The sequence below is a fragment of the Pleurodeles waltl genome, chromosome 3_1, assembly GCF_031143425.1.
Source record: "Pleurodeles waltl isolate 20211129_DDA chromosome 3_1, aPleWal1.hap1.20221129, whole genome shotgun sequence".
Taxonomy (NCBI): Eukaryota; Metazoa; Chordata; class Amphibia; order Caudata; family Salamandridae; genus Pleurodeles; species Pleurodeles waltl.
Window position 1 is genome coordinate 568,515,989 of NC_090440.1, and position 23,201 is coordinate 568,539,189.

Sequence of the window (23,201 nt, forward strand, 5' to 3'; positions counted from 1 at the left end):
TGACACATAGGCAAAAACAAACATACATACAGTAAAAATGGGGGTAACATGCCAGGCAAGATGGTACTTTCCTACACCCGTCACCCATAGGAACACAAGAGATGATTGTAGAATCGTTGCCCTGAGTCAGAGACTGTCACCATGGCACATATACTGTTTTTGAGTTACCCTTCAATCTTATAATCATCTTCTGGTACCAAAGAGCACAGCACCTGGTTCCCAACTTATGTGTGGTGGTAACCAAGCCATTATCTTTCAGCCCCGTTCTCATCAGCAAAGCCAATAGGTCTGGTTTTAGTGTGCTAACGCATGCACCATGACCCTCTCAAGAAGTTCAATGCAGGCACTCGAGTAAAAGCATAAGGATACATTCAAACAGCCAATAGCATTAGGTGAGAGATGAATTCTCAACCGTGCAGAGCCAAAATAAAAATAGCAAAGTCCCAAGCAAATGTCTGAAAGAGGCGGTCACAGAGCTCCATTGTTTAAAAGGGGTAGACCCAATGCCCACCCTCTGTATATTGCTAGCAGTAGTTCTGTGTGGCAGCTGCACTGTCAAAGTCTTCCTCTATTTAACTTCAACATGCTCCCCCTGTATTGGTGAAGGCGGTGGGGAACAGTAAACTTTCAAGCTGTATGCTTGATTCAGGCATCGACTTATGATCTGGGTCATCAGAAATCCAGAAAAAAAGAAGTTCTGAACTCTCTTCAAGATTTATTTGGTTGGTTAATTCTCATTTGAGTCCTCCTCAAATTGCCATTGTTTCAGAGAGTTAACATTTGCCTTGAGGGATGCTGTACTTTAGAATACCTTGAAGCTGCAGTCAAAGCTTACAGAAGAATATCTCTGATTTCATACACTTTTTAAAATCCTCCTATTTCAAAGAGTTTAAAAGAGCAAGACCCTAACTGGAACCCTGCTGGGCTTGGATCCAAAGCTGGGGCTTTTGGAGGTGATCCAATGAGGTTTAAATGGATCTGAGATATTAGGCCATGCCATATGGGTAAGATTGCATCTTCAGAACTAAATTAAGCCTGCCTAGCTTTTGAGTGTTTCCATTCTGTGGTGCCAAGGACTAGCTATATAATGTAATTGAATGCCGCTTGCATGAATTCCGAGTGTTTGCAAACATGAGCTCTAGAATTTCTGTCCATCACCATTGATTTTCTCAGCAAGTGTCCCGAAGTGTGAGGATGATGCTGAACCATGGTGCCTGAGAATGGCTAATTTGCTTGTGCCCCAGTTGCTTTAGTATCATAGACAGACTAAAAGCAATGGGCTTGAAGGCCACTGAGAAGATTAACCGTTGTCTCAAGTATTTCTATCCATCACTCTCACTCTCTTAATCAGCTTATGCTGCCATTAAGTACCCTATCAGTCAGTCACTGACATAATATACACACATATTGTGGCGCCTAATTTAGTACTGAAGCACACACTTGTTCTATATCCTATTTCCCAAGCGCTTACCTATCTGGTACTTCATTATGTGGTCATATTCAGTACTTGTTGCATGACTCCTTACTGAGCCAACAACTGGTCTTAAATCTTATATTTCAAGCTCACTACTTTTCATACCATGGCACAGGCGGCCACACTAGTTCTGTTGTCTTTATTATGAAGCAATATTCATATATATGAGTACTGAAGAGTACCAAATGTTTCCCATGAGACATACACCATCATTGACCACTGAGGCGCCTACCAGCATATAGGATTACAGATGCACACACCTGTCTGATGCATCTCAACTGAGGTACACATTTGGCTTAGGTTGTAATACTGGGTTATGTATCTGCTTTAAAAGGTCAGCTTTGAGGAACACTTCTACCTTATGCTTCACTAATGAGGTGCACTCTTCTGTCATATCTTAGTGCTTGTGCACCCACTTGCCCATTTCTTAACACAAAATACATATGTGTTATCTTTTGACCCTCAGTTACATATCTGCCTTATAGCACTGCATTCTACTCACTCTGCAGTGGTCTTTCTTTTCTTTGTTACTGAATGTTCTTGCTTAGGAATGGTCTGGGCCCGGTGAAGGAAGGAGAGGCACAGTACTCAGTTGTGCACTGTACTGGATACATCAAGGCCTGGCCCCCTGCTGGTAAGAGCATTTTTTGCATTTCTTCTTTGTGTGATGAGTACTGGCATTGAAACATGAATTGATTATTTTCAGTATTAATGTCAATATTTTGTGATGTGTGTAATTTTGGAAGTATTGTAATGTTTGGCAATTAATTTTAGAATCCCTCTCCTGCGTTTTTAACTCCAACAGTCATTTGTATAAGCTGCCATGAACAGTAATTTGTACTGTGGTGACAAATTATGCACAGGCAGTGTCAATGCCAGGCTGTATAAGCAAGAACAGATGTGCCACAGAATCTGTTTTCTTACTGGGACTGGTAGACTCAGCACTATAAAAAAAACTGACCAGCACTACAACTGTGATGGAAGTGAATGGAGATGGATGCAGAATGCTAGGGAGGCAAGGAGTGTGTATATTGTGACTCATTGCTGGTATTATTGTTGCGGTAGAGGTCATAATACCATGTTGGGCAGGGGTGCTATGAGAGAATAGAAGGTCATTTTGTATGCTGCTGAGTTCCACCGCTGAGACCACTCTCATACTGATGAGGGAAAATAAGGGGTATTGCCAAACGCTTATGTGATCTTCTGGTTAGGGAAATATACATTAAAGTAATTTAATGTTTATGGTAGCATTGCCCTGAGATATCATTTAAGGGACGGATGCAAGGGGTCGTCGTAAGGCACTGCTAAGATCACCGAGCCCATGGTGCAGATGTGTGAGAGGTTGGAGAAAAATCATTGTGAGACACTACTGATATCATTCTTGACCTGAGGCTGTGGTCATGGTGACACATTACCAAAATGATCCCATGGTAAGTTTGGGTGCTAAAGGATAAAATTCCATTATTTTACCTCAGCCTTTCAGAAACAGAAACAAAGCTTGCCACAGCTGAAAGAAGTTAAAGAACTGAGTTCAGTGGTGACAGTAGTTGTGCTGCGAATCCAAGTAGGTCTGGGCTTTGGAAGGCACAGCTATTATCTGTGAAATTCCTATTGCTTCTCACCCCGAAAAGGCATGAAGAGATTAAACCAAACCAAGTCCTAACCCAAAAGAACATCTTACTAGTTAGCCTACCTACCCATTGAATTAGTGTGTATGGATGTCTCCCACACTTCAAGAGCTGCTTTGGGAATAGGAGACACTCTTGGAGGAGCTCAACCCCCATAAAGATGGTGAAAGGAGGAAAGTTCCCCTAGCAGTTCTACGACACACCAAGGTCATCACATGACCCACAGAGCAAATCATTTATGACCAATAAGTGTGAGGCATAGTATTAGGAGAGGATAGCCATGAATCGTAGGCAGATTTAAAATATTTGGCCATGGCAATACAAGGTGCCTTGTCTTCCTATAGAAAACTCCTAAGGAGAGAATTGATTCTTTGAAAAAAGTAGAGTGGAATGTGAAATAGGTAATTTTGGAGAGCATATAACATTGTTGGTAGGAATACCTATTTGTGAACAATAGCAAGTGAAAACACAAAATGCCAAAACTTCACATTTAGACACCCACATCCCCTATCCAAGGGCAATGCTCTGTGTATCAATTGGTCACGGACATTTGCTTACGCTTTTCCCCCTCTCCCATGCCTTCCCTTTCTGGTCAACAAACTACGTCAGACTTCTCTCACCATGATACTCATAGCCCCAAAGTGGGCATGACAACATTGGTACACTCTTAGACTTGTCTGTAGAGTCTCATTCTAAACTCTCAAAGAGACCGGATTTGTTAACACAGAACAAAGGTCAAATGAGGCACCCAAATCCCAGTGCTCTCAATTTAGCGATTTGGCTCCTGAAGTCATAGAATTTGGATACCTAAAACTTCCATGGGAATGTATGGACATGCTTAAACAGTCACGTAAACCTTCTAGACAATGTTATGCTAACAAATGGAAAAGATTTGTTTACTACTGTCAATCTAAAAAGGTATTGTATGCTACCTACTTCATTTGCAAAAATCTAATTTGGCTTTTTCATCCATCAAAATTCACCTTACTGCAATATCTGCATACTTACAAACTATTCAGCACACTTCTCTATTTAGAGTTCCTGTTATTAAAGCCTTCATGGAAGGATTAAAACGCATTATTCCACCTAGAACACCACCTGTCCCTTCTTGGAATCTAAATATCGTACTTACCAGACTCATGGGCCCACCTTTTAAACCCATGCACTCTTGTTAAATTCAGTTTTTAACATGGAAGGTTGCCTTCCTCGTAGCTATCACTTCATTACGAAGAGTTAGTGAAATACAAGCATTCACTCTTGAGGAACTTTTTTTCCAAGTACACAAACTTAAAGTTGTACTTAGAACAAATCCTAAATTTCTCCCAAAAGTCGTATCTCCTTTTCACATCAACCAAACGAACGAGTTACTTACCTTCGGTAACGACTTTTCTGGTGGATACATTAGCTACCTGTGGATTCCTCACCTCATGAATACTCCCATGGCGCCAGCATTCTACGGAAATCTTCTTACTAGTCTCTGCACGTCGACGAGGACGTCACTGTCTCGCACGCGACGCCGTCTGACGTCATACAGGCAATAAGAGGTCCTCGACGACGTGCGGACGTCAGTACCAATCATTTTTTACGTGCATGAGAACAACCAGGCAATGCAATGAAAGAACAAAGCAACATCCATTATAATGTAAAAATACACCACATTGTATGAATAACTGTAAATCTTTTTATGTACATATATATATATATATATATATAAAACTCTCTCTTTTAAAATATATACACACACCAAGTATATACATAAAGATATATAGACATATACCTACATATATATAAATATATTATATATATACATCTATTGCACCCTCAAAGACCAAGAGGAGCACACTCAAGGATTACTTGGCAAGACCATAAAGGCAACGGGGAGGCGGGTGGGACCGTGAGGAATCCACAGGTAGCTAATGTATCCACCAGAAAAGTCGTTACCGAAGGTAAGTAACTCGTTCTTCTGATGGATACAACTACCTGTGGATTCCTCACCTCATGAATAGAGTCCCAAAGCAGTACCACGCCCGGCGGTGGGTGCCTAAATGGTCAAACCAAGAAATCCTGCAGCACTGACCGTGCAAAATGGCCGTCCCTTCTAACCTCAGAATCTAAACAGTAATGTTTTGCAAAAGTGTGAAGGGACGACCAAGTTGCGGCCTTGCAGATGTCGACCACAGGAACACCTCTGGCTAAGGCCGAAGTGGCCGACTTAGCTCTGGTGGAATGAGCTCTAATGCCCTCAGGAGGATCCTTCTTTGCCAAAGAGTAACATATTTTAATGCAAAGAACAACCCACCTGGATAGTGTTCTCTTGTGGACTGCCTTTCCTCTCCTCTTGCCCACGTATCCAATAAACAGCTGATCCTCCAGCCTGAAATCCTTTGTTCTATCGATAAAGAAGCTCAACGCTCTCTTTGGGTCCAGACGGTGCAGTCTTTCTTCCTCTTTGGAAGGATGAGGCGGAGGATAGAACGTGGACAAAGTAATTGCCTGAGCCAAATGGAAGGGTGAAACAACCTTCGGGAGGAAAGCAGCCTTGGTCCTCAACACCACCTTATCCCCATAAAAAGTTGTATAAGGGGGTTTTACTGATAAGGCCTGCAACTCACTCACTCTCCTTGCTGATGTTATAGCTATCAGGAAGACTGTTTTTAAAACCAAATACCTCAAGGGGCAAGAATGCATAGGTTCAAAAGGGGACCCCATAAGGAAAGTCAGGACTAAGGACAAATCCCATTGCGGCATAACGAATGGCTTTGGAGGATATTGATTTAGAAGACCTTTCAAGAATCTGATAACAATAGGGGATTTAAATAAAGATGGTTGGTCTGGAAGACATATGAAGGCTGACAAGGCCGATAAATAACCTTTAATGGTAGCCACTGCACAGCCTTTCTGCGCCAGAGATAGAGCAAAAGACAAAACGTCCGATAGATGAGCATGTAAAGGATCAATCTGCCTCTCTCCACACCACGCAACAAATTTAGACCACCTATTAGCGTAGATAGATTTAGTGGAGTGTCGCCTGGCCGCTAATATAACATCCACTACCTCAGGCGGGAGAGAGAAGGAACTCAGGTTGCCCCGTTCAATCTCCAGGCATGTAGGTGCAGACTCTGGAGGTTGGGGTGTAGAACCTGCCCCTGCGACTGTGAGAGGAGGTCTGCCCTGAAAGGGAGACGGAGCGGCGGGCACGTTGAGAGTTGGAGAAGGTCGGAGTACCACACCCTCCTTGGCCAATCCGGAGCTATTAAGATTACTAGAGCCCGGTCTTGGCGAATCTTCCTCAATACTCGAGGAATCAAGGGTATGGGAGGAAACGCGTAAAGCAACTGGCCGCACCAGGTCATTTGAAACGCGTCCCCCAACGCTTCCTGCATCGGATACTGAAGGCTGCAGAACAACGGACAATGCGCGTTCTCTCGAGTGGCGAACAGATCTACCCGAGGAAACCCCCACTTGTGGAAGATTAAACGGACTTGATCTGGATGGAGACGCCACTCGTGGTCTGCCGAGAAGTGGCGACTGAGACTGTCCGCACGCACGTTCAAGACTCCGGCCAGATGGTTTGCTATCAAGCAAATCCGATGGTCCTTTGCCCAGGACCATAGTCGAAGAGCTTCTCTGCAGAGAAGGTACGACCCCACTCCTCCCTGCTTGTTTATGTACCACATCGTGGTAGTATTGTCCGTTAGGACCTGTACCGACTGACCACGAAGGGAAGGGAGGAAGGCCTTGAGAGCCAGACGTACAGCCCGTAACTCTAACAGATTGATGTGAAAAATCTGTTCCTCTGGAGACCAAAGACCTTTGATCTCCAGATCCCCCAGATGAGCTCCCCACCCTAGAGTGGAAGCATCCGTTATGACTGTGGCCACTGGTGGCGACTGCTGGAACGGCTTTCCTTGTGAAAGATTGTTGCTTGCAATCCACCACTTCAAATCCACAGCAGCATCTCTGGAGATCTTGACAGTACCCTCTAGATCCCCTCTGTGTTGAGACCACTGCCTTCGGAGGCACCACTGAAGAGCCCTCATGTGCCAGCGAGCATGCATGACCAACAGAATGCAGGAGGCAAAAAGACCGAGCAGACGAAGGACCTTGAGGACTGGAACTACCGCTCCATTTCGAAACATTGGAACCAAATCCTGAATATCTTGAATCCGCTGAGGCGGAGGAAAGGCCCGACCCAATGTTGTATCCAGTACTGCCCCTATGAACAGGAGGCGCTGAGAGGGCTCCAGGTGAGATTTGGGCTCGTTCACCGAAAAGCCCAGGTCGAACAACAACTGGGTTGTTGACTGCAGATGACGCAACACAAGCTCCGGGGACTTGGCTTTGATCAACCAATCGTCCAAGTAAGGGAATACTGCTATCCCCTTCCTTCTGAGCTCTGCCGCAACCACCGACATCACCTTCGTGAAGACTCGAGGTGCTGAAGTAAGACCAAACGGAAGGACCGCAAACTGGTAGTGTTGCGATCCCACCACAAACCGGAGATACTTCCTGTGTGACTTGAGTATCGGGATATGAAAGTAAGCATCCTGCAAGTCGACAGACACCATCCAGTCTTCCATGTTCAACGCCAAAAGCACCTGTGCTAGGGTCAGCATCTTGAACTTTTCCTGCTTGAGGAACCAATTCAAGATCCTCAGGTCCAGAATTGGTCTCAAACGACCATCCTTCTTGGGAATCAGGAAATACCTTGAGTAAACTCCTTGACCCCTTTCCTGCTCCGGGACCAACTCCACCGCGCCCTTTAAAAGGAGGACTTCTACCTCCTGTTCTAGCAACAGGAGGTGTTCTTGTGAACAATACGAAGGGCGGGGCGGGATGAGGGGCGGAAACTCCCGAAAGGGAAGGGTGTAGCCTTTTCCCACAACACTGAGAACCCAAGTGTCCGACGTAACAGTCTCCCATTTGGTGAGAAAATGCTGTAATCTTCCCCCTACAGGAGAGGAGTGAGTGGGAAATGGTGGAAGCCTAAGGCTGCTTCCCCTGCTGCACCCCGCCAGAGGATGAGGAAGAGGCAGAGTGCTGCTGAGAGGCTCCCCTGGTGCGGACCCTACCCCTCCCCCTAAAAGATCTATAGGGGTGGGAAGAGGCAGGTTGCTGATATCTTCCCCGAAAGGAAGAGGAGGAAGAGCCACGCCCAAATCCACGAAACCTCCTGAAGAATCTGGAAGAGGCCGTGGAAGAAGGAGCTTGGAGTCCCAACGACTTAGCCGTGGCCCTGCTCTCCTTAAAACGTTCCAAGGCCGAATCAGCCTTAGCCCCAAACAGTTTGTCCCCATCAAACGGGAGATCCAACAATGTGGACTGTACATCTGCCGAAAAGCCCGAGTTACGGAGCCAGGCCTGTCTCCTTTCCACCACAGTTGTGCCCATTGCTCTGGCTACCGAGTCGGTGGTATCCAGTCCCGTCTGGATAATTTGGGTCGCAGCAGCCTGGGCATCAGAGACAAGATCCAAAAGACCCTGGGGAAGCTCTGTAAACGAAGAGGAGATGTCATCCATCAGAGCATGAATATACCTCCCCAGGATACAGGTCGCATTAGTGGCCTTTAACGCCAGACTGCAGGACGAAAAAATCTTCTTCGACTGCGCCTCTAGCTTTTTTGAGTCTCTGTCCCCAGGCACCGTCGGGAAAGAACCAGGCGCTGACTTGGACGAACAGGAGGCCTGCACTACCAAGCTCTCCGGCGTAGGGTGCCTAGATAGGAAACCAGGATCAGTTGGAGCCGTCCGATACCTCCTGGCCACGGCTCTGTGAACTGCTGGGGAAGATGCCGGCCTCTTCCACACCTCTAAAACCGGATCCAGCAGAGCGTCATTAAAAGGTAACAGAGGCTCCGCCGCGGCTGAGGCCGGATGCAACACCTCCGTCAAAAGGTTTTGTTTTGCCTCCACCACCGGCAAAGGCAGGTCCAAAAAACTAGCTGCCTTCCGTACCACTGTATGAAAGGAAGCAGCTTCCTCAGTATATTCCCCCGGGGACGAAAGGTCCCACTCAGGGGAAGTGTCCAGCCCACTGGCCGACTCCAGTCCACGCAGCCCATCACCCGAGTCCTCTAGCTCTCCTTCCTCTAGGGCTCGTTGGTACTCCTGCTCTTCTAGTACCCGGAGAGCACGTCTCCTCGAATGAAGTCGTTGTTCAATACGCGGAGTCGACAATGCCTCCGCCGAAGTCGAAGATCGGCGCCGATCTTCAGAAGCCACCGACGCCGCGTCCGGCGCCACATGTAACTTCGGCGCCGACGAAAGAGCAGCTGAAGCAGATGGACCCACCGGAGTCACAGGCCGAAATCCCGACGTCGACGGGATGGAAATCCCCGGGGCCAATCCTTCTGAAGCCACCGGAGCGGCCACCGGCGCCGACACTGGCGCCGAGCCCACGTTCCCAAACGGGAGAAAGGGCATAAAGGGTGCCGGCCGAAGAGGCGCAGGATCACCCAAAGAAAAGGCCAAAGGCCCAGCCGGAGCACCCCCTGGAGCCATCTGTTGGAAGATGGCATACATCGCATTCAAGAATGCGGAACTATCGGCTCCAGGGGTGGGAAAAGCCGGATACTGGGGTGCCTGTCTCGGAGGCGACCCCGACTCCGGCCTCGGCGTCTGCGCCGGAGAAAACACTTGAGGCTCCAATACCTCAATCACCGACGCCTGTCCAGGCGAAGTTGGTGACGCCGGAGAGGGCAACGGCGTCGAAGGATGCGGCGTCACCGTGGGGCTGACCTCCCATGTCTTTCGGCGCCGATCCGGAGACCTGGAACGAGCCTCCCTTGAATGACGCCGAGATTCTCTACGGCGCCGGGAGTCTCGATGACGCCGATGTTTTGGAGAAGACTTCTTGTGATGCTTCTCCTTTGACTTGGCCATAAACAGCTTCGCCTCACGTTCTTTAAGGGCCTTCGGATTCATGTGCTGACATGAATCACAAGTCGAGACGTCGTGGTCGGAGCTCAAACACCAAAGGCAATCGGAATGAGGATCCGTCACCGACATCTTGCCTCCACACTCACGACAAGGCTTAAATCCAGACTTTCTCTGCGACATTATTTCCACGGAGAAAGAGTACGCAGCAAGATATACACTGTAACCGCAAGAGTAACAGTTGCTCCCTCGAAGATAACCGTTTCGAATGCACGGAAAAAAGGGAACTGACGTCCGCACGTCGTCGAGGACCTCTTATTGCCTGTATGACGTCAGACGGCGTCGCGTGCGAGACAGTGACGTCCTCGTCGACGTGCAGAGACTAGTAAGAAGATTTCCGTAGAATGCTGGCGCCATGGGAGTATTCATGAGGTGAGGAATCCACAGGTAGTTGTATCCATCAGAAAGTGGAATTGCCAGTCTTCTTTCCACAGCCTGACTCAGTTGCAGAAAGAGCCCTTCATACGCTAGATCTCAAAAGAGCTCTTATGACCTATATAGATAGAACTAAAGATTTTAAGAAAACAAAACAACTTTTTGTTGCTTTTCAGCAACCGCATAAAGGGAATCCTATCTCTAAACAAGGGTTAGCAAGATGGATTGTTAGATGCATACAAACATGTTACACTAAGTCAAAAAGACTACTTTTGATCACACCTAGAGCACATTCTACAAGAAAGAAAGGTGCGTCTATGGCATTCTTAGGAACCATACCAATGGCTGATATATGTAAAGCTGCCACATGGCCTGCTCCTCATACGTTTACAATACATTACTGTGTAGATGTATTTTCAAAGCAAAAGGCCAATGTTGGCCAAGCTGTCTTACGAACACTATTTCAAACAACTTCAACTCCTACAGGCTAGCCACCGCTTATTTTTGGGAGGATTAACTGCTTTGTAGTCTATGCATAGCATGTGAATCTGCAGCTACACATGTCATTGAACAGAAAATGTCACTTACCTAGTGTACATCTGTTTGTGGCATGTAGTGCTGCAGATTCACATGCACCTCCCTCCTCCCCGGAAGCCTGTAGTCATTTAAGTTTATCATTTGTACACATGTAGATACATTTACATTTGTATGGGCATCTCTCTATAATCTTTTACTCTATCACTCCTTCCTTCACCCTTTGCGGGAAAACAATCTAACAATGAAGTCGATGCCCATGCGCACTGTAACCGAGAGGAGGAGTCACTTGATCCCGTGACTTAGAAAATACTTTTTAGAAGAAAAACAAATTGTAACACTCCCAGCCCAACACTATATGTCGGAAGATATATATATATATATATATATATATATATATATATATATATATATAGTACAGATATATTACAGCTTGATGAAAGACTCGACTTGAAGTCTGCCTCTAAGGACAGCAGGAAAAAAATGTAGGTTTATCTCCCGAATGGAGATTTGTTTTTATATGTTTTTAGACAGAGTAACAATACAGTAGCTGTAGTTTGACAGAAAAGATGAATATTATTAGCCAGTAGTAAAACAGAAAAAAAGATTAAATAGTAAATTATGTTTGCTCTACAGCTGTTGAATAATCCGGTATTATGCCCTACAGCAGAAAACAAAAGCACATTCAAAAATATAAAAAACACTTCCCCTCGTCCAGAGGAAATGGCCTTTGACTTTATACAGTTGAAATCTGTCCTTTCCTCTGGAACAATATGAACAGAAAATAATACATTTTAAAATGTTACAGAGCAAGTAAGACCGTAGAGCTAATTTAAGTTTGTGCATTAAATAGAAAACTGAAAGTCACATTTGAGGAATTTTGGTGCCCAGGCAACGAAAGAGAAAATATGATAGTGAGCTGTGAACATCACACACATTTGAAAGTGCAACTGAAGCCAGACTAGGCCTACTCATGTCAAATGTAAGCATGTCATTGTATGTATTAAAGTGTAAACATCACATTTGCATCTCTCTGGTATTCATTAAAGCACAGAATAATCAGTTGTGAAATTTGGTTCCATAAAACCTACTAAAGTGTAATAGGGGATTCTACTAAGCCTGCATTATTTTGAAAATCAGAAAAGTGACCCCTAATCTGTTGACCACCAAGTTTTGAGTCTCCACAAGCCTTTGTCCATGGAGTTAGCAAGTGTGAGTTTGACAGGTGAATGACCAAATATACCCAGAGGTCAAGAGAAGTCTTGAGTGGTAGGTAGGTGCATGAGTCCCTGCGATACTTTGCCTTGATCACTCTTTGAGGTAGAGGTTGAATAACTTTGGTATACTACTTAGTTGACTCTTAGTACAGAAGAGGTGTTTTGAAACATTGCTGAGACCACTTGTTGGAAGTGATCATTGTTCCGTGTTGACAGGTCATAGTGGCTCACTTCTTGGAGCACAGATCCACAACTGCTGATGGTACTATTCTACATAGATGGAGATCATAGTGAGTCACTTGCTGGATGGTTTTCGGAATACCAGTAATTTAATTGTGACAGACTACCTAGTATACTGGGCCATTGAAACACACTACCTAGAACACCTGTGAGTATGGAGGCTGCAGCATTGTGACATACTACTTAAATTGGTCTTAGGGCAGAGGTGAAGGGGTATTGTGAAACACTGCTGAATTCATTCTTGGCAAGCAGAGATAGGGAAGTCAATGTGACACACAGCCTACCTCACTTGATCACATTTGGGTGTAAAATTGTATATACATCACTTTTGGTTATTGTGGAGGTGAGGCCATTGACACACACTGTTGACTCCCAGGGAGTATGCTTGGGAGGATGAAGACTACTGAGCTATGGCAGAAAAGGAGTGACGCTTCTGCTGCTAGTTTCTTTGACTTCATGAACAGTCACGATGGAATGGCAAACCAGGGTACCCTGTCAAAAATATCTGATAGAGACTTCTAGTTGCAGATTCCTTACCTTACAATTTCCCCAGGCGTCGGACTGGATCTGGAGATTTTTCTTTGAGCAGTACCCTTGCGCGCCATCAGGTGGTGTTGCTCAACTCCAAGTGCGTAGTTGACATCATGGTCGCTGTGATGATGTTGCAGTCGTATATAGGCACCACCCCGGCGTACCGACGTCAGTTCTTTTCTTTCCGTGCCACGTGCTGATCTAGAGAAGAGCTACCCTTAGCCATTTTTTGGACTGGTTTCAACCTTTTTATCATAATTTTTTACTTTTTGGTGCATCGAGGGATGTCATGGAAGACCAGGTTCAAACCGTGTGACTTCTGTCACCGAATGGTGACAGATCCACGCCTCGTGTGCTCGTGGAGTTATCACCACTCTTAGTCATCCCATTCAAAATATTCGGGGCACTCGGTCATAACAAGAAGTCGAAGAAGGCTAAACGTTCTTTGACTTTGCCCCGTCGCTCTACCGATGAGACGCGGAAGGAGCTTTGAAGCTGTAGGTCTCCGTCTGCGGACCCCACTTCTGGGTCTGCTTCGCACCTCCCCAACTTCCTGGGAGCCGGAGCCACCCATACCCAGCTGAAGAGGTTTTATGAGGCCATGTCCCTCATCTTTGGGGAGACTGAACCCCTTGTGGTGTCTTTAGGGCCCGGTCAATCAGATGTAGTTCCGTGCCAGCGGCTCCTGCTTTGGCCACTTAGGGCCCCTACGGATCCGTTGCCGGATCTGTGCTGATGCCGGTCATGCCAGCACGACCTTTCCCGGTGCCAGCAAAGACGTTGATGCTCCCGACATCGGTTGGGCCCACAATCAACGTTGACCCAATCCTGATCCCCAGTGAGCCAGAACGGCGTTGCTCGATCCTGGATCTGTCTTCGAAGAGGTCTTCTAGCCTCAGGTTGACCCTTTTTACTATGGGTATGCATATGTGGGAGATTTGGAGGGGTCGCTGGACCATCTGGAATACCAGCTAGACAACCCTGAACTGCACTGGGAAAAGAAATTGATCAAGGCTAGTGGTCTGGATACTTCTCCAGACGCTGGCTTGCTTTCTCCCACTACTGTGGCTACGGCGGAGGAAGCGTCATTCAGTGGTGATCAGCAGGGTGGCTGAGGTCCTTGGACTCGAGCTCCGTTCTGTGGCGGTCAGGACTAACCTCTTGACTGCGGTGCTTCAGCTTGGGGCTTCCACTTCTGAAGCCCTTTTTCCCTTCAATGAAGCCCTCATGGATGTCCTTCTGGGTACTTGGTCCAGACACAGCACAGGTGCTCCTGTGAATAGCACAATCACCGCCTCCATCAGCTTGTGCCAGACGACCCTAAATTCCTTTCTTAGCACCCTAAGCCTGAGAGCCTTCTCATCCAGGCTTCCTCTTCATCTGGCACATTCCCATGCGCTCCCCCGGTTAGGGAATTAAAAAGATTGGATAAGCTTGGAAAGAAGATGTTTTCTTCCTCCAGTCCAGCATTGCGGTCTATGAACACTGCATGCCTCTTGGGCCGCTACTCCCATTCCTTATGGGATACGGTCACGCAGGTTTTGTCGCAGGTCCCAGATGAGATCCGGGCCATCATCTCCCAAGCCGTTGTTGATGAAAGGAATGCGGCCAAGTTCACGATCCGTTGTGGTCTGGACACGGCTGACTCAATGTTTAGATCAGTTTCATCTACTGTGACCTTAAGGCGCCACACCTGGTTGGGGACGTCTGTCTTTTGGGGGATGTCCAACAGTCTCTCGTGGACATGCCCTTCGATGACACGCGACTCTTTGGAGGCAAAGCGGACTTGGCGCTTGAGTGTTTTAAGGAGTCCCGGGTTAAGGCTCGGTCCCTTGGTCTCGTGGCAGTCCCTCGCCCAGCACAGTCTGCTTTTTACCCCTTTCGTGGCCACAGAAGGGGCTCCCTCCCATGTCCTTTCCTTACCAGCCACCAAGCCGCGCATGCTACTCAGCCACTGCGTGGCCATGGATGCAGAATCCCATGGGCTTATGGGTCAGGAAGCCAGAGGTCTGCCCAGTCCACACCCGCTGCAGCCTCCACACCCTCCTAGTCAGTCGCAACATCCTGGACCAGTTGGTGGCAGGATCCGCCATCACCTGCCCCATGAATCCATCATGACGGACAGGTGGGTTTTGCAAATAGTCCAAAGGGGACGCTGCCTCCCCTTTAAGACTATACCTCTGTCAATGCTACCATCTTATGACCGAGGATCATTTAGCACTTCTCCTCGAAGAGAAGTCACGTCTCTCTTGGCCAAGGGAGTCATAGAGAAGGTCACTGCACCAGAAGTAGGTTGTGGTTGTTATTCCCGCTACTTTCTAGTGCCCAAGAATGACAAGTGCCTTCGCCCTATCCTAGACCTCTGGGGCCTCACTGTCTTCCTCAGAAAGGAGAAGCTCAAAATGCTCACCGTGGCTCAGGTCCTGTCTGCTATGAACCCTGGAGAGTGGATGGTAGCGTCAGACTTGCAGGATGCCTACTTCCACATAGCTTTCCTGCCTGCCCACATACAATACTTGTGATTCGTGGTAGGTCACGAGCACTTTCAATTTACCATGCTCCCCTTCGGCCTTACCTGCACCCCTCGGGTGTTCACGAAAGTGATGGCAATGGTTGCAGCTCTTCTGCACATGCTAGGGGTTTCAGGCTTCCCCTACCTCAACGACTGGCTGTTGACATCCAGTACACCCCAGACTGTTGTCTCCTACCTTCAGATTATGGCGAACCTTCATTTGCTGGGGTTCACTATAAACGTGCCGAAGTCACACCAGACTCCCTTTCAAAGGCTCCCCTTCATCAGATCTGTTCTGGACACAGTCCAGTTTCAGGCTTATCCTCCCAAAAAGCAAGTTCAGGATATTCAGGCTATGATACCGATGTTTTAGCCTCTATCCTGGATTTTGCTGAGAATGACTCCGATGCTGCTGGGCCTCATTGCCTCTTGCATCCTGCTAGTGGCACATGACAGATAAACTATGCGGGCGCTGCAGTGGGACCTGAATTTCCAGTGGGGGCAGCATCAGGGGAATCTTTCCGACCTGGTCCTGATCTCAGAGGGAACTGCGCAAGATCTGCGATGGTGGCTTTCGAATCAGGATTGCGTCAATGGCAGATCCCTCTTCCTTCCCCATTCAGTTCTCACTGTAGTGACAGATGCGTCGGTCCTGGGATGAGGCGGCCACATTGGAGATGCAGGGATCAGAGGCCTCTGGTCTCTGGCGGAGTCCGGACTCCACATCAATCTGTTGGCTTGCATTGAAAGCATTCCTTCCCTCGCTCAAAGGAAAAGTGGTGCAGGTGTTCACGGACAACACCACCGCCATGTGGTACTGCATGAAGCAGGGCGGAGTGTTATCGTGGGGTCTGGACATGTCTGGAACACCAGGGCATAACCCTGATGGTTCAACATCTGGTGGGTTCTCTAAATGCTAGAGCAGACAAACTCAGCTGTCGATGCATGGTCAATCACGAATGACATCTCCATTCGGGGGTGGCGCAAGGTCTCTTTCAGCTGTGGGGCGGGCCTTAGTTAGATCTGTTCGCCTCGGCAGAGAACGTGCAATTTCATCTGTTTTGCACATTGGAGTTTCCAAGGCGGTACTCGCTCAGCGACGCTTTTCATCTCGAGTGGAACTCAGACTTTCTTTACGCCTTCCCGCCAATACCACTTCTGTCCAGGGCTCTGAAGAAGATCAAGAATGACCGGGCCCAAGTAATCCTTGTGGCTCCAAACTGGGCATGACGAGTTTGATATATGTAACTCTTGAGCATGGCCACGGATCCTCCGATCAGACTGCCCCTTCGGGAGGATTTTCTGTAGCAGCAGCAGGGGATGATTATCCACCCGAAACTGTCTAGTTCCTGCCTTCTTGCGTGTAGATTGAGCGGCAGCAGTTGACAGCTTTTGACTTTCCACCCAAAGTCTGTAATGTTATCTTGGCAGCCAGGCATCCCTCCACCAAAAGGGTATACACTTTTCATTGGCATATATTTGTGGCATGGTGTACCCTCAAATCTATTGATCCCTTTCTGAGCCTCTTTCTGAGGTTCTACTGTTCACCCTCTCTTTTGCTCAATAGGGCTTTGCTGTGGGCACCTTTAAAGGCTACATATCTGCTATGTCGGCCTTTCTCAGATTGCCAGATGTTGACCTTCTCTATTGCCAGATTTGAACTTCTCTATTCAAGTCCCCCGTTGTGGGGAGGTTCTTTAAGGGACACACCCATTTGTACCCTCCTACCCTGTTCATAATACCAGAGTGGGATTTGAACCTGGTCCTTACTTACCTTATGTGTGCCCCTTTTGAGCCACTCCATAATTGTCCTGTGCGACTCCTCACATTAAAAACCACTTCCCTGATTGCCATCACCTCTGCTGGCAGAGTGAGCTTCGAGCACTTTCGTCAAAGCCACCGTTTTTATCTGTCCATCCTGACAAATTGGTGCTTAGTACCAGAGCCTCCTTCCTTCTTAAGGTTGTTACACCTTTTCATGGAGGCCAATCCTTCACTTTGCCTACTTTTTATGCACACCCTCATCCCGCTCATGAAGAGGAGAGACTCCGCAGTCTGGATCCAAAAAGAGTATTGGCGTTCTATATCAATCGTACCAAAGATTTCTGGGTGGACAATCAACTCTTCGTGGGATATATGGGTGCAAAGAAAGGACTGGTGGTGCAGAAGGGAACCATCTTGTGATGGGTGGTGCTCTGCATCAGAATGTGCTATGCTTTGGCAAAGAAGCAACCACCTTAGGGCTTGCGTGCTCACTCCACCAGAACAACTGCTGCCACCACAGCGTTAACACGCGGAGTTCCTGTCATGGACATCTGCCAGGCAGAAATGTGAGCATCCCTGCACACATTCACAAGACATTACTGCCTGGACAGTGAGGTCTGCAGAGACAGCTACTTTGGTTGTTCGTTCCTGCAGGACTTTCTAGTATGATCTTGGTTTACAGCCCACCGCTAATGATGGTATTGCCTGGGTATCTATTCTAAGGTAAGGAATCTGCAACTATAAGTCGCTATCCGATGAACACGTTTCTTACCTTTAGTAACGATTTATTTGGTAGAGACATGTTCTAGTTGCAGGTTCCTTACTGTCCTGCATGTCCTCCCTGCAAACTTATTTCTAGGGATAGGGATTCCCTGTTTAGGGCACACCATTCTCGGTGTTCTTCATGGCTCCATGCTACTGGCGCGGAAAATCATGAAAAGCAACTGATGTCAGCATCCTGGGGGGGAAGAGGGATTAGGGGTGGCGCCTATCTACGACCATGACATCATCACGGCGACCACAACGTCAACAATGCACGCAGAGTCAACTGGTGCCACCTGAGGGCACTCAGCGGTACTGCTCGAAGAAAAATCTCCAGATCCAGTCTGTAACCTGGGGAAATTCTAAGGTAAAGAATCTGCAACTACAATATGTCTCAACCAGACAAATCGTTACCGAAGGTAAGTAACTTGTTCAGTAGGTTGCGTTAGGGATCCATTTGCCTTAACATGTAAAGCCAAGAGTAATCTGTGAATTCCAAAGGGACTTATGACAAAACGTAGTAATTTGCCTATTGCCTATTGCCACAAGTTAAGAAGGGATCACCTCTGCTTCTAGATAAAAATGCTCAGTCCTAACCCTGCCAGCTATGTGGAAGGTAGGTGCTACAGGATTGACATTTGGTGAGGAGAGTTACTCCTAAGATCCTTCAAGGCAATCTTACTTTTTATTAAAGGAATGCTACTGGCAGCAGTTTTACAGTAGGTGAGTAAGCTGCAAAGTAGGCAGTGGTAGCAACCCTTGCCTCTAGTGATAGTTGCTATGTTGAGTGTTGTGTGGCCAGGGGCCTTATTGGTGCTACAGAGTGCACAAGATGTGTTTTTATGTATTTTGGTTTTACATTGGGAGCTACCTCAATGTGTGCCTTGACAATCTTTCCACTGTAATGTTCTTTCAAGCAAGTCATGTTTTGTTGTCTTGTTTCTTTGTTTTGAGCTTTGTCTGGATGTGTGTCTTTGCATTGATTCCTACCTCAGTTCATGCCTTTTTATTGACTCCTCCTTAGTGCATGATTCTCACAGTGCCCCAGCTCAGTATGTATATTTTCTTTCTTCATATCTGTACAGTAGGTCCCATCCCACTATATGATTTACCCTTATTCCCATTCTGTTTCGATCCGTCAGTAGCAGAGTCCTAAGTGCAGATCCAGGTGTTAGTGCAGAATTTGTTTAACCAGTAAGGGTCAAAACTAAACTTGGTGGTTGAACCGAGCAATCAGTGTACTCTTCTGGCAAAGAAGGGAGTTTCCAGTCTTCAGGTATGTTCTATCCTTTTGAAAGGGAAGCAGAGCAGTGGTATTTAAAGATAATCTGGGTTCTGAATTTCTTTTCTTTGATTGCACAGAGTGGGCAGTCGAGAATAACCTCTGATGTTTGAAGGATCGTGATCTAAAAAGACGAGGTGGGCTTGGTATCTTTTCCAAGGCATTGTCTGGGAAGTGATATCATTAACATCACCTTTTTTAAAATTGCAAGTGTAGACAGTGCAGGTCTCACTTTCTGGATTGGATACAAGCACCACAAGTAAGGAGACTTTTTCTCATTCAAGATCTGTGTGAACAAATATGTTAAACAGCAGTAGATTTACTAAGCATGCGTCCATGCTTTAGCACAAAATCTCACTGGGGGATTTGTATCCCCTGCAAGGCAGCGTTCTCCTCTGTCGTAATGGGGGTGAGAGGGCAGAAACCTGCTTGTTAGTCTCAATGAGTAATGATGCAGTTCTCTATTCTAACAGACAGAATGGCATGACATCTTGAACAACCTGAGTTCCTATAATTTCCTGAACATTTTTAAGCTGCAACAAGCAATGACTAAAAGGATTATGGAAAAGTCCCAACATTTTAAGATAAAATCTGCTACCAGCTTTCTTTCAAGGTAATATCAGCTTAACTCATTACCAAACACAATACCTGTGGTTTTAAAAACTAGTCACCGAGCTGGAGTACTTCTAGTTCTGTTCTGGTGATGCCATAGGCAGTATTGCTCCATAAGGGCTTGTGTTTGGTATTCCAAGTGGTTTGCGTGAACACTTTTCAATAGTTGTAATTTTCATTTCTGAAATTGATCTCAATAAAGCAAACATGTCTACAGTGGGTAATACTTTTTCTCTTAAAACCATCTAGAAATTAAATTTTACTCCATGGCTTTGATTACCAGTGCCACTGTGAATACAGATTTCTGTGCAAACAATGTTTGTGTGGGAATCGTAGTTACAATTGGTGCCATGTTTATTGAACCTGGTGATTACCGAAACTGATAAAGACCACACTTTCGGATTGTCCCCTTGATACATTTTCCCAGATAAAACCTGCTGTAATTTACTATGGTAAAAACCTTGTTAATACCTGAAAATGCAGATTTTGATGCTCAAAGCACCAACAATCCACTTTATGCTCTATTTTTGAGGGATCAGTTTATAATATGTGCTATGTATCACATGTTAAATTCCGATCCCAGGAACATCGATTTTTAACAGGTGTGATAAATAGTATGCTGCTTTACTGGGTACTTGTAATTGAAGCATAAATAAAAGTGTATTTGGCTTAAAAGGCAACTTTGTCAACCTCAGAAAAGAAAAACAAAACACAAAATTGTGTTCATAGGCATCAAACTGTACATTGATGAATAATCACACTACTGTTTGTAAGTATCCAAGTGCTTTGAAGTCCCAGAAAGCACATCAATATCTGTTGTCCAGTTTATTTTTACCTTTCTATGAGGCAGGGATCTCAGAACAAATAATTTTTGATGTTTTGTTTTTGCTTGTGCTTGAGGTCTTAGGACATCACCAATCCAACTTTTCCCATAGGTTTATTTTTCTTATTTTTATCAAAGGAAATTCCCTCCTCAGATGTTCTCTTAGCCAGTATTGTTATTATTATTATTATTCATGTTACTATCATATGTTATATTTTTGAAGCACATTGCTACCCAGGGACAGGTTGTTGTGGCTCTGTCTTAGTGGCAGCCTTATCAGATCAAATGTAACTGAGATTGGCCGAGAATAGGATGTGTCTAAAACTTTTATGAAAAATATAATTATTAACCATTGCTCTTAGAATAATGAAAAGAGCGTTCCAGGCCTAGGCAGCCAACTTAGGAAAGGCCCATCCTCCAATTCCTGATTGACAAACCCTCATTGTTAAAGCAGCTGTAAAACGAATTCAGGAGCAGCAGTTTGTGCCCAAGTTATAAACAATAAATAAGTAACCAGGATTTGTAAAGTACGGCAAATCACCAATGAGAGTCTCAAGGCGCTAAATTGTAGGCACAGGGAGATTAAGTGATTTGCCCAGAATCACAGGATGTTGACCCAATGCTGACACCAAGACCTGAACTTGGTTCCTCCAGCTCCGAAGTCGGCAGCTCAGGCTGCTACTCCACACCCTCTCAAGTTAGGAGTACAACTGGTGCAGGAATATCATTCTTTTTTCATCCACATTTTCAACAGTGTGCAAGGGATGTCACCCCCTAAGACAACAGGTTTCAATGTTTGTAAGAACTGTCACAAACAGATGTCTGTGACAGGCCCCCACCAGGTTTACCTGTGGTACATGGGGGTCAAACTGCGACTCCAAGACCTTCTGAGACTGCGCATTGATGAACCCGAAGGCCAGCGGGGAACCCAAAGCGAAACTCTACGCCGCCAAACATTAAAAAGACACAATGGGCCTCATTACAACCCTGGCGGCTGTTTGGCAATTGTACCGCCAACAGGCTGGCGGTACAATTTTGCCGATTACGACTGCGGAGGAAGCGCCGTGGTCGCACCGCCGGGACCGGCGGTTTTCCGCCACAGTCGTCCCGGCGGTTTTCCGCCACGGTCGTCCCGGCGGTAGGGGATTACGAGTCCCCTTCCCACCAGCCTGTCCATGGCAGTAGGAACCGCCATGGAAAGGCTGGCGGGAAGGGGAGTCGCGGGGCCCCTGGGGGCCCTTTCACTGCCCATGCACTTGGCATGATCAGTGTAGGGGCCCCCAGGCACAGCCCACACTGCTTTTCACTGTGTGCACAGCAGACAGTGAAAAGCGCGACGGGTGCAACTGCACCCGTCGCACGGCCGCAACTGCACCTGTCACACCGCCGCAACACCGCCGGCTCCCATGTTGCAGCCGACATCCCGCTGGGCCCAGCGGGGATGTCAAAATGGGCACGGCGGTTACACCTTGGCGGGCGGCGGTTGCCGCCCGCCAAGGTTTATAATGAGGCCCAATGTCTGGACTGTGCTAAGTGGATATTTTATTCCCAGTTCCGCTCTTGTTCCAGGAGTCGAAAGCTGCTCTCGAGGCCGGTCTTAATAGTGCCACAAGTTCTCAGGTATGCACAAGCAATATAAGAAGTCAAAGGAGAGTTCCACTCCTTCACACCATACCCACTCCCTTGATCAAGGGCGTGGGTGGTGCCAATGGTCCTGTTTTCGAAGTCGGCCAACTTGGAGCTGATTCCGCAGCTGGTTCTGGCACAGCCTGCGTTTCCAGGGCCTTTCCCCATGCCGTGCCAAATCGAAGAGTTCACTCAGTTATGCTCCAGCTCTTCAGATCTCTAATGACTCCCTGTGGCGTGCCCCCCCCCAGAACCGAGAAGGCCTGCCACCTGGATTACCGCTGGCAGGTTTGCCCTTGGCATCAGCTGGACCCACGTACCAACTTTGGCAACGTCGCCCCTACCCAATCTAGGCCTGGGCATGATGGCCCTGATGGGGACTTCGCCAGCAGAAGAAGTGGTGATGATTGTTCTTTCCTACACCGGTCCAAATTCAACCGATGTCCCAACTGAATCTGACCAAGCTTTCTGCTCTCACCTTACCACCATCCAGGCATCACTCTTTGCATTCATTGTTTGGTACAGACTGACAATAATCTTGACCAGGGTGATGAGTTCTCTCAGCCCCATGCTGATGACAATTGGTATGAGGACATGCAAGATGCTAGTGGGCTGGACACCTCCCCAGAATCAGCCCTTTTCTTCCCTCCTGGCCCAACCACGGAAGAATCTGTGTCTTGTTTTTCAGTCGCATGGTGAGTGTGAAGCAGTGATTTAAAAAAAAAAATCTATGAGGGCTTTTCCTTTTTGGGTTTCTTAGTTTACCATCCTCAGTTTCCTATCCTTGTGCGGTAATTTTTTTAGAACATTTTTTAAATAAATGTGAGTATTATGGTCCATGGGGATTTTAACTTTCATTTAGTGGCCTCCACTTGCCAGGACTCC

The 23,201-nt window shown here is 46.8% G+C and overlaps 1 protein-coding gene across 4 annotated transcripts in view; it reads left to right on the forward strand.

Moving 5' to 3' along the window:
- The window catches only part of ARNT2 (aryl hydrocarbon receptor nuclear translocator 2), a 684,205-nt gene that overhangs the window by 282,385 nt on the left and 378,619 nt on the right, over positions 1–23,201 (forward strand). For all 4 annotated transcript variants that reach the window (XM_069222996.1, XM_069222993.1, XM_069222994.1 and 1 more), the window contains one exon: positions 2,023–2,108. In XM_069222996.1, coding sequence (XP_069079097.1) covers positions 2,023–2,108 — 86 coding nt within the window. The remainder of the gene's footprint in view (positions 1–2,022; positions 2,109–23,201) is intronic.